Below are 12,397 nucleotides of genomic sequence, written 5' to 3' on the forward strand. Positions count from 1 at the left end.
AGGAAGTCCAAGGTGCATTGAAGGAATTGGCAAAGAACAAGGCACCAAGAATTGAAGGAATAAAAATTGAAATCTTTCAGGAAAGTGAGGCAGCACAGGATGCACTCACTCATCTCTTCCAAGAAATTTGGAAGACAACTATGTGGCCAGCTGACTGGAAGAGATCCGTATTTGTGCCATTCCAAAGAGAGGTGACCCAATAGAAGAGATCTGTATTTGTGCCATTCCAAAGAGAGGTGACCCAATGATATGCAGAAATCATCAGACAATATCTTTGACATCCCACTCGAGTAAAGTTTTACTAAAGGTAATACAGAAATGGCTGTAAGCATACATTGACAGAGAACTTCTAGAGGTTCAAGCCAGATTCAGAAGAGGCCATGGACATTGCTGGTGTCCGATGGATCTTGGCTGAAAGCAGAGAATATCAGAAAGATGTTTATCTGTGCTTTATTGCCTATGCAAAGGCTTTCGATTGTGTGGATCATGACAAGCTATGGACAACATTGCGAAGTATGAGTATTCTGGAACACTTAATTGTGTGCATGAGGAATCTGTACCTGGACCAAGAGGCAGTTGTTAGAACAGAACATGGGAACACTGAATGGTTTAAAATGAATAAAGGTGTGCGACAAGGTTGCATTCTTTCACCATATGTATTCAACCTGTATGCTGAGCAAATCATCCGAGAAGCTGGGTTATATGAAAAAAATATGGCATAAGGATTGGAGGAAAACTCGTTAATAACCTACAATATGCAGATGATACAACCTTGCTTGCTGAAAGTAAAGAGGACTTAAAATATTTACTGATGAAGATCAAAGAGCACAGCCTTCGGTATGGATTGCATCTCAATATAAAGAAAACAAAAATCCTCACCACTGGATCAATAAACAATATTTTTCTCAATGGAGAAAAGATTGAAGTTGTCAAAGACTTCATTCTTCTTGGATCAACTATCAACACTTACTGAAGCAATAATCAAGAAATCAGAGGACATATTGCATTAGACAAATCCGCTGCACAAGACCTTTTTAAAGTGTTGAAGAGCAAAGATGTCAGCTTGAGAACTAAGGTGCACCTGACCCAAGCCATGGTATTTTCAGTAACCTCATATGCATGCAAAATAAGGAAGACTGTAGAAGAATTGATGCATTTGAGTTATGGTGTTGGAGGAGAATATTGAAAGTGCCCCGGGCTGCCCATAAAATCAATAGGTCCGTTTTGGAAGAAGTGCAGCCAGAGTGCTCCTTGCAGGCCAGGATGGCCAAACTTCGTCTCTCATACTTCAAACATATTTTCAGGAGGGACCAGTCACTGGAGAAGGATATCATATTTGGTAAGGTGGAGGGTCAGAGAAAAAGAGGAAGACCCCCAGCGAGATGGACTGGCAAAGTGGCAGCATCGATGGGCTCAAGTGTGGCAACAATAGTGAGTGGCCCAGGATTGGGCAATTTTGCTCTGTTGTGGATAGGGTCACTATGAGTCAGTACCAACTCTATAGCACCTAACAACAACAACAACAGCATTATCATGGAGTCCTGCTGTGGCGCTGTGGGTTAATGCACCAGACTACAAAGCCATTTGAACTGCAAGTTCAGTGGTTCAAGTTCACCAGCTGCTCCTCTGAAACCCTATACAGGATTGCTATAGGTTGGAACCAACTTGATGGCATGTAACAACAACAACAATGGCATTATCATATGCCTACTGTTAATATTTCATAATATCATAGGGAACTTCTTTTTGTCTACTCTGCCTGATAAACTTTTCCTCAACTGTATAATCTCAGATCAAGTGTTATTAACTCTATGGAACTTTCCTTGATTTCCCAAGTAGATGTTGGGCTTTCTTCCCTTGTAAATAGATCCATTATAATGATAATCATAGTGTTTTGTCCTAATTCAAATCCTTTCTAGAATGCTTGATAATATGTTACCCCTACCTACCAGTACCAGTACCAGTTGTAGCTGATTCAATTCGGACTTATGAGCAGAACTGTGCTTCATAGGGTTTCCAATGACTGCGATCTTTAGAAAGTAGATCACCAGGCCTTTCTTCTGAAGCACCTCTGAGTGGATGGGAACTTACAACCTTTTGTTTAATAGCCAACCACTTAACTGGGGACTCTGGACCATATATTAGAAATTAAATTTAAGCACGATCCATCTGTGATGTTCAATATAGTAGGTACTAGTCACAAGTGGCTGGTTATATTTAAATTGAAATAAGATAAAAATTCAATTCCTCACATGTATTAGCCATATTTCAAATGCTTATAAACCACCTGTGCCTAGAGACTACTGCATTGACGATTTCAGACAAGAAATCTTTCTGCCATCTTGGAACAGCTCTGTACTAGACTCTATGAACTTGTGGGAGAGGGAATTGAATCTTTTAAATTCCCAGCATCAATTCCAGTGGCTGGAATATAGTATGAGTTCTGTAATTATTGGTCAAATTAATAAAAATTTGTTACTATTCACTTAATTATAGTTGCTTGAGGTATTCATGATTCTCAGCGGCCACAGATATCAGCACAGCTATATGAGATTATTTTTACATGTATGCAAACTAAAAATGAACAACGCCAGCATACATCATTAAGATATAATTATAGAATTCATTTCTCAGGTGTTAATATCCAATCTATAGTTGTTAATTCTGAAGCACACTATTGATTCTAATTTATTTTTTCTAGGTCATCTTTGTGCCTTTGTTTTATAAGTGACCCTATGGACTCATTAAATCTTTCAGCATGATATTTATGCAACTCTATTTAATGAGTCCTCCAACACCTTCAATTCTCTGGATCTCATACCTATTATTTCAGTGGCAAACTTCTGACTTTAATTAATCGTATCCTTCATGGAACTCAAAGGTGATTATAAAAAGGTCACCAGTCATGCAAAAGCCTCTGTGAGCAGATGGTCCCTTTATCACCACATTAAAAGATCTTCAATGAGACAGTATCATAATCCTTGGGAATCTATCTAGACATTTAGATGTATTTTTTGTTTCTTGTTAAAATCTTTCATAATTTAACCCAAAAGAGTTCCTCTGATTCTAACTCCAGAGAAAAAGAGCAAAGCCATTAGCTACATGCTATACAAAAGCCTGACTGAGAACTGACTGTAATCCAAAAGGGGATACTTCACATCTAAGAAACTTGAAGTGCTTAATTTTAAGATGCCTCCATTAAATATTATTTGAATGATTAAGTGAAAGCCATAAAAATAATTGTATAATAAGTAAAAACAGACCCTGACTCAAAATCGTGTGTGCACCCTAACCTCTTTTCTTATAATTCACTATACAACTCTTCCAGTGGAAAAAATGTTGTTATTGTTGTTGTTAGGTGCCATTGAGTTGGTACCGACTCATAGCGACCCTATGCACAACAGAACGAAACACTGCCAGATCCTGGGCCAACCTCACTACTGTTGCCCCGCTTGAGTCTACTGATGCTGCCACTTGGCCAATACATCTCGCTGGGGGTCTTCTTCCTCTTTTTCTCTGACCGTCCACCTTACCAAACATGATATCCATCTCCAGCAACTGGTCCCTCCTGAAAATATGTCCGAAGTAGGAGAGATGAAGTTTGGCCATCTTGGCCTCCAAGGAGCACTCTGGCTGCACTTCTTCCAACACGGATCTGTTGGTTCTTTTGTCAACCCAAGGCACTTTCAGTATTCTCCTCCAACACCATAACTCAAAAGCATCAATTCTTCTACAGTCTTCCTTATTCACTGTCCAGCTTTCACAAGCATATGAAGTCATTGAAAATACCATGGTTTGGGTCAGGCGCACCTTAGTCCTCAAACTGACATCTTTGCTCTTCAACACTTTAAAAAGGTCTTGTGCAGAAGTGGAAAAAATAGGCTCGATTAATTTTAAACCACAAGGCTGGCAGTTCAAATCCACCAGCTGCTCTTTGGAAACCATATACAGAGTTGCTATGAGTTGGAACTGATTCAAGAACACTTAACAATATGCAATAACAACAGGCAAGGACTTGGAGAAGAGAGGTGATGAAGAGGGGAAGGTGTAGCTAGAGAAGTGAACAGGAAGAAGATCAAAAGGGGAGTTAATCCATTTAGTTTATGGTTTGAATTCGGTAGGCCCCCTTATAAGCTAGATGGTAAATGAATGGAGAAGCAGAGAGGGAGGGAGCAAAGCTAAGGCTTGGTGAGGGTGGGTTGGCCCTCCTTTAATCCTACTGCTTTAGAGAAGGGAGCTGTGAATCTTCAGCAGCCATGGAAAAAGACCCCTCGCATTTCCTGCACCCAAAAGAAACACTTATTGACCTCATGGTGACCCTATGTGTTTCACAGTAGAATTTTCATTAAAGGCTGAGTCAAAATCCCCTTCAACCACCTGTGCAAACCACACCATAACTCAGTATGTCCCCTCACTTCTGCGTCATTGGAGCTTTGGTCAACTTTGGTTTTCTAGAGTTGAGTCCTATAAAACAGGGCTGAAACCTCTCTAAAATCTAGTCCTAAGATATTCTTCTCTAATATATTTGTTTAAAATGAGGGATTTTGAGCATCTTGAACAGCCTACAGGTGCTTAATGCCTCTCACTGCTGTGACCAGTTTGGCCAGAGATAAATTTCTAGCAGGATTTTGTTGTAATCCCATGGAGGTCAGAGTATACCACCAGCAGATGAAACAATGTTAGGTATATACGTCTGATATCCATCCCTTCCTGAGGTGCAGAATGTGCGCCTTGATTGTTTGCCTGCCCATGGCAATGAGGGAAAGAGATGTTGCGTACTCTGACATCTAGAACACAGCATCTTGGTTTAGACATTTACTAAGAAACCTGAGAACACAATGCCATGGTACTCAAGATTTGGCTTTTCTTGTATGACCTTAGCAAAGTTCATTAATCTCTTTGAAGTTCAGTTTCTTCAACTGTATAATGGAAAGAAGCAATTATAAGATGATATTTAAGTGATATTTATCTCAACAAGATGGCGGATCCGGTAGACATGCAGTGAAGTGCTCCATCAAAACAACACAGTTGTCGGTGTTGGAGGAGAATATTGAAAGTGTCATGGCTGCCAAAAGAGCCAATAGATCTGTGCTGGAAGAATTGCAGCCAGGGTGCTCCTTAGAGGCCAAGATGGCCAAACTTCGTTTCTCATACTTCGGACATATGTCAGGAGGGACCAGTCACTAGAGAAGGACATCATGTTTGGTAAGGTGGAGGGTCAGAGAAAAAGAGGAAGACCCCAAGTGGCAGCATCGATGGACTCAAGCGTGGCAACAGTAGTGAGGTTGGCCCAGGATCGGGCAGTGTTTCATTCTGCTGTGTATAAGGTCGCTATGGGTCGGTACCGACTCGATGGCACCTAACAACAACAACAACAAATTTTATATGATATGCATTGAAGGCGTTGTTGTTGTTGTTGTTAAGTGCCGTCGAGTCGGTGCCGACCCATAGCGACCCTGTACAGGGTTTCCGAGGGTGTAAATCCTTACGGGAGTAGAAAGCCTCATCTTTCTCCCGCGGAGCGTCTGGTAGTTTCGAACCGCTGACCTTAAGGTTCGCAGCCCGATTCGTAACCACTACGCTACCAGAGCTCCTTATTGAAGGCGTTAGCCCCAATATATTAGTTGTTGTGTACTGTCAAATTGGTTCTGACTCCTAGTGACCCTGAATAGGGTTTTCAAAGAGTGACTAGTGGGTTTGAACTGCTAACCATTTTAGTTAGCAGTCCACTGCTTATCCTACAATCCCACAACAGAACTCCTGGCAACACAGTTAAGTTCTCAATAAATATATAGTAAGTGCTCAATAAATTTTGTTACTGTTTTTATTGTGTGGTAGTGGTTATGTGCCATGGAGTTGGTTCCAACTCATAGCAACCCTGTATAGGGTTTCCGAGGCTGTAAATCTTTCCAGGAACAGAAAGCCTCATCTTTATCCCAGGGAACAGCTGGTTGTTTTGTGCTGCTGACCTTGAAGTCCACAGCCCGACTCATAATCACTACGCTACCAGAGCTCCTTTATTATTGTGCTAAGTGTAAAAAAAATAAAAAATAAAAATGCCCTTCTGTGGTCTGGAATTGCACTCTGGTTTTATTAAATAAGTAGGAACTATGTATTCTGTTCTTTTGTCCTCCCTATTGAAATTGGCATGTCACAGAACAAAGCAGGCACTTAATAAATATGAGGGGGCTTTTTGAAGCCCCTCATACTTGACACCGAGGTTCATACATACACAAAATGTAAGAAAATCCCTTTCTGTTTGCTTTTAGTCTTACTCTACAATGACTTGTAGCCATTATAAAAATCGACGTTATCAGGGTTCAATGTGTGACTCACATATTCAGTCTGGGCTGTTAATCACTACTTGATAGAAGGAATATATTTTTCCATCAGTAAAGGTTTATGTCCAAATTTTAAAACTGTGAAATTTTAATTTATGTGATGGGTACTCTTGATATAAAATTTTAAAACGGATATTTTTCTAGAAAATGCATAACAGTTTTATGTATTATTTTTTACTCATTCATTCTTTCATTCCATTTTCAGCTGTAATGTACAAATATGAGTAGAGATATTTACAGGGGAAACAAGCATGGGATAAACATTTTGAAAAATATTAAATATGGTAGAAAGAAAAATCTGTTATTCATATACTGCTATAAAAGAACAACATTTTGTCTGATTTTAAATTCAAATTAGTTTGTTTATTCTGTTTTAGAAATGAGACTTTTTTTTTTTCCCGTGAGAAGTATGAAACTGGTTTATCTTTATTTCACCTTTTATATGTGGAAAGCTAAAGGTACCAAACAAGCTACCTGGTGGAAGAATTTTTAATGTATAGGTATTGTGGGAATAGTTGCCTCTTTTGAAAGTAAGTATTCTTGTTAAACAGGAAGCCTAGCTGACGCTGTGAAGGGATTACAAGGAGTGGATGGGCTGACACAAGCTGAAGGGACACAGACAAAAATGTAACATTTACATCTCCATTGTATTTGGCTTGAAAAACAACATCTGAACACATGTTCAGAGCTCTGCTGTAATTGGCTTTCCTGAGAGAATTTGATATTCTAAGTGCTATTATATGTTCACAACATATCCCTAAATGATCAGAACAGTAGCAAGTATCACTTACACACACATACACACACAGAGAGAGATTGAGCATTTGTAGCTGAATAAAAAAGACATTTTAAGGTCTCTCTGATGCCTTTCTCTAGAGGCCACTCCCACCTTCTTATGTGGGCTTTATTTTTATTCTAAGGACACCCCAGGAATATCACCATTGGGATATCGTAGGCAGAATAAATAGCCTGGCAGTGACTTTGCTGTCAAATGGCATTCTCTGCCTCTTTCTTTCTAGTGTCACAGGCAGTATTAGAAAATAAAGCATATTAAAGGGCCAGGATTGCCATTAGGCCAAAAAGCTAAAATACAATAAAACAACATGAAGTCTGTTTAAAGTTTCTTTTTTCAGGGGCTTACGTCATGAGATAGAACTGTATTCAAATCTTGCCAGTCAACAGGGGCTGGAGGAGAAGAGAGGGCAAATCACTGGCTTGGGTAAAGGATAAGGCAATATACACAAAGAGGGAGTTCGGCAAAAAAAAGAAAAAAATGATGGGACAGGGGAGCACACTGGGAGGAGTGTGGGAGTGAAAGGCAACAGAGGTAAATATGGAAATATACACAATGGTGGAGTCCTGGTGTGGCGCTGTGGGTTAAAGCTCTGGACTGCAAAGTTGGTTTGAATTGGAAGGTTGGTGGCTCAAGCTCACTAACTGCTTCTCAGAAACCCTATACAGATTTGCTATGCGTTGGAATGGACTCGATGACACTTAACAACAACAACACAATAATGGTGATCTAAAAACAGATGCATAGATAGACATGCAGACTGAATGGGTATGGTAAGAAGAGTTGGTGTTTACCTTTGCTGTAAGCATATCCATGAATGTGGTGGAATCTATGTTAGGAAAAGTTGTGAAAACTTCTTAGACATTACTCATCCTTAAGGGAATGAGTTGCTTGGCATGCGGATGCAGGACCATAGTGTCAGGGTACACCATCATCAGTTGACATAACAAAGGCAGTCTTCTTCATCCTGCTTTTGTGAATAGCAACTTAAGTCTTACAAGCTTTTGAGCAGCCATCTATGGCACCACTATTGATCTCTCTTTGGCCAGAGGAAAGAAGAGTGATGAAAACGAAAGATCCATGGAAACAATTAGTCCAACGGCTAATGGACCATGACAACATCCGTCTCCATGACCTAGAACTAGATGGAGCCCACTATTAACTGCTAGAAAGGGATCCTGAATAGAGTGTCAGGAGAATGTGGAACAAAACAAAGTCATAAAAAGACCAGGCTAACTGGTCAGATTGAGACTGGTAGAGCACTGACATAAGGCCTTTAGCCATACTTCAGGACTGGAACTGAACTCACTCCCGTGGCTCACTATTCAGTCAAACAGTAGACAGGTTTATAAGGGGAAAATAACGCTAGGGAGGTATGTACTCTTTAGAATAGTCAACCATTTGAGATCCAAAGGGCATCACTTACCCAAGGACAAGGTTCAGAAGGGTTAGGAAAAGAAGGAGAAAGGGAAGCAGAAAACACAGGGAGGTAGAGGGATAGGCAATGTTCGGTGAAGGGGGTCGCAATCCATTTGATGAAACAGTATGTGAATTGTTGAATGTAAAACTGATGATCTGTTCTGTAAACCTTCACCCAATTCACAATAAAAGTTGTTTTGTTTTGTTTTGAAACTGTGATTCACTGAAATGTGGGAGAGGAAGCATCAACTAAGCACTTGTTAGAAATGCAAACTCTCAGGCCCTACCCCAGACCTACTGAGTCAGAATCAGACCCAGGAACCACAGGCAGTTCATATACTGATTGAAGTGTAAAAAGCACAGAGCTAAGCCATACTTTTAAGTGGCTATTGTTGTAGAAGAGAGGAATTTAAACCTCTTTCTCAGTAAAACTGTAGTTTTCAGTAATTCTTCGGCATGAATGTAAAGTCTATTGCATCACATCATAGATCAGTTAATGCTTAAAGAAAAAAAAAAGCATTCAAAGTCTCCCCACAGAACTATTTTTTTTTTTTGCATCAGAATATATTTGCTTTCTTAATAGTCATAGGAAGACCTCTTTTCTTCCAGAAATGCACACACATTGGAATGACGTCTTAGCCCAGTTTTATAATTAGTTAAATGAATACAACAGATAGCCAATTTTATGATGCTTCTCTTTTGGACAACCTAAAACCTTATCTAACAAGCTATTGCTTGATCCAACCAAAAGCCCTAATCCAAGTATTTCTATTAATGAATTGTTTCTGAGAGCTCTTGATTTTATAGAACTAGGAAATAATGTGTTGTTCCCTTAACTCAATATAACATGTGGGAATAGAGTGAATTTTGCTAGATTTTTTTTTTTTTTTAATATTGTGTGGTAAATTGAGTAAAATGGGATAGGAAGAATCCCTGAGAGTTAACATAATCCCACTGGTTTTAAAGATAAGATAACTAAGGAAAAATAGTGCATTAAGAAATGGAATGAAATAAATGTTTCAAAAAATAGAATTAATAGTTTAAGTGCAAGAGAGAAAGAGCAAGTTTAAAAAGAAAGACAATTTTGCAAATAGAGAAACAAATACAATATGGAAGAATGGAATTTATGTCAGGAAGCAAGAACAGAATGATGAAAAACAGAAGTATCAGAGAAAAGCACGAAAGAATGAGGCTGATATGTTGTTTGTGGCTAGAAATTGTAACAGGTAAAAAAAAAAAAGATGGGGACATGGAGAAAGGAAAGGTGAAAAATAAAGGAGCAAGTCTATATGCCTGACAACTGGATGGCTACACACCACCCTATCTCAACAGCGACCCCTCCCATCCAGTCCTACCTGGCTGGAAGGACGGTGGTCACCACTTGGGAGCTTGAGGGTTGGGGGGAGTAAAGTTGGGGGAGACAGAGGGATCCTCATGGCAAGTTTCCGACAAGAATGAGGAGGAATCGTCCCCCTGTGTGGAAAAAAAGGGAGGCTGTCATTTTTGTGGCACTGACATTAATTTCTAAGTTACCTGGTGTTTCCAATAATCCATCTGGGAGATCTCTTAGGCTCCCTTCTAGAACAGAGATTTAAAATCTCAAACAGCCTTAATCTACCTCAACATCTCCAGTGTGGTTCGGCATCTGGCCTACTGGAAATGCAATGGAAAAGGCAATTGGATTTTCCTCTCCCCTCTGCAAATTTAATATTTGAATTGGTAAGTATGATAACAATTATTACTTTAGAAAAATTCTCCACAAAACCCAACTACTGTCAAGAAATTATGTTAAATTACTGACAATAGTTTGTTCAGATGAACAATACAGTTCAGTAAGTTTGGACTCAATGGTTACACTTTTCTTGCCCAAAGACAGACTGTCTTTTCATACACAGAGCAAATTTTATTAACCTTCTATGGAAGTCATTTATTCAACAAATACTTATGAATACCAACTATTTGCCAAGTGTTATTCTTGGTTGCCTAGAATTCAAAGGCATCAGTGAACATCAGTAAAACAAATAGATAAAGCCCTTGCTTTGTGGAGCTTACATTTTAATCGAGAGAAAACAACATTAAACAAAACACTTAAGAAAAAAATAAATGAACTACCAGTATCAAACAAAACAAAGCAAAAATCCATAACTGTTACCATCAAGTGCATTCTGACTCATAGCAACTCAACAGAACAGAGTAGAAATGCCCTATATGGTTTCCAAGGCTGTATACCTTTATAGGTGTAGACTGCCACATCTTTCTCTCATGGAGCGGTGACTGGGTTCAAACTGCTGACTTAGGGCTATCTGCCAAGTGCTTAATTGCTACACTGCAGAGGTTCCCTGTCCTAGCAGGATGTTTGTTGTTAAGTGCCATCAAAACAGTTCTGACACATAGCAACACTATGAGAAGTTTCCAAGGAGTGGCTGGTGAGTTTGAACCAACGATCTTGTGGTTCAAACTGACCTTGTGGTCCAGTGCTTATCCTACAGCACCGCATCAGGACAGGATAGAAGGTGACGAATGTTATACAACAGAAAATAGATCAGAATGAAAGAACGGGACACTGGTGGCAGGGGTTTATAACTGAAACAAAATGGTCATGGAAGGCCTTTTTGAGAAGATTGATTGGAACAAAGATTTGAAAGACAGGTAAGAGTTAGCCAAGCAGACGTCTGGGAGAGTGGTGTTCCAGGTATAATTTAGAGACCAGCAAAGAGCCCAGAATGGCCTAAGCAAAGATCAAGTCAATGAGGGAATGAGAAGGCGATGAAGGAAAGCAGGACGAGATCATGCCAGACCTTGGAGGCCTGTGTAAGGCTAAGACTTTTATTCTGAGAGAGATGGGAGCCATTGAATTCTCATGTACAGAAGACAATGTAATTTATGCTTTAAAAGGATGCCTCTGCTTTGGTTGTTTGATGATGCATGGAGGGGATTGTAATCATGGCAATGAAGCGATATATGACAGGATGAATGTAAAGCTAATGTTCTCCCATGTAAACTAACACATAATTCACAATAAAACATTAAAAATGAAAAAAGCAAATCAGGAAGTGCCACACCCATAGTCAAAACTGCTCACTGGTTCCTCTTACCAGGCAGGCTAAACTCCAAACTCCTGGGGGCCCCCTTCGGCCTTTCCCTCCTTGTCAGCCTCATGCCCACAAGCTCAGCTGCATCTCTCAGTATAGCCAAAGCCCTGAACAGATGACGATGGAGCACCTGGCCTCTCTGCCTTCATACGTACACACTTAGTCCTGTCTTGAATCCCCTGTGCTCTGGCCCGCCTGTCAAACTCTCCTTGTCCTGTTGTTGTTGTTGTTGTTGTTAAGTGCCTTGTCCTGTAGAGCCACACAAATATCATTCCCTTCACCAAGACTTCCCTGACTCCTACCCCTGCCGAAGACTAATGTTAATGCTCTTGTTCTGTGCTTCCTCAGCGCTCTGTTCTTACTTCGAACACAGCAGTTACTGTACATTGTAATGGCTTGCTTGGTCATCTGTCATCCTCAACCTAATTAAATGCATCTTTGTATCATGACTAAAAAAAAAAAAAAAGGATGCCTCTGGCTGCTGTGTTAAGACGAGACTAGATTGCAAATGGACATAGTTCTAATGACAGACCAGTTCCAAGGTTACTTTAGAATCTGAAGTGAAAGATACTGGTGGCTTTGAGCAGAGTTCTTGGCTTGAAGTTGATACCCTAACAATTGTACAGATGTTTTAACTGCTTTATATAAATGTATTTAAAATCTTAGGGCCTTTGGTTACACTTAACATAAGGACTCAATAAACAGTTGAATAATTCATGCTAAGCTTCCTATAACTGTATAAATTTGTTTGT

The 12,397-nt window shown here is 39.7% G+C and overlaps 1 protein-coding gene across 2 annotated transcripts in view; it reads right to left on the bottom strand.

Moving 5' to 3' along the window:
• LOC102810898 (1-phosphatidylinositol 4,5-bisphosphate phosphodiesterase beta-1-like) overlaps positions 1 to 12,397 on the bottom strand; it is a 1,100,672-nt gene that overhangs the window by 118,675 nt on the left and 969,600 nt on the right. The window contains exon 32 of one of the 2 annotated variants that reach the window (XM_006870398.1): positions 9,909 to 10,026. The exons of the other annotated variant lie outside the window; for it this stretch is intronic. Coding sequence (XP_006870460.1) covers positions 9,928 to 10,026 — 99 coding nt within the window. The 3' untranslated portion in view covers positions 9,909 to 9,927. The remainder of the gene's footprint in view (positions 1 to 9,908; positions 10,027 to 12,397) is intronic. 2 annotated transcript variants of the gene reach the window in all.

This window comes from Chrysochloris asiatica, unplaced genomic scaffold (assembly GCF_000296735.1).
Source record: "Chrysochloris asiatica unplaced genomic scaffold, ChrAsi1.0 scaffold00141, whole genome shotgun sequence".
Taxonomy (NCBI): Eukaryota; Metazoa; Chordata; class Mammalia; order Afrosoricida; family Chrysochloridae; genus Chrysochloris; species Chrysochloris asiatica.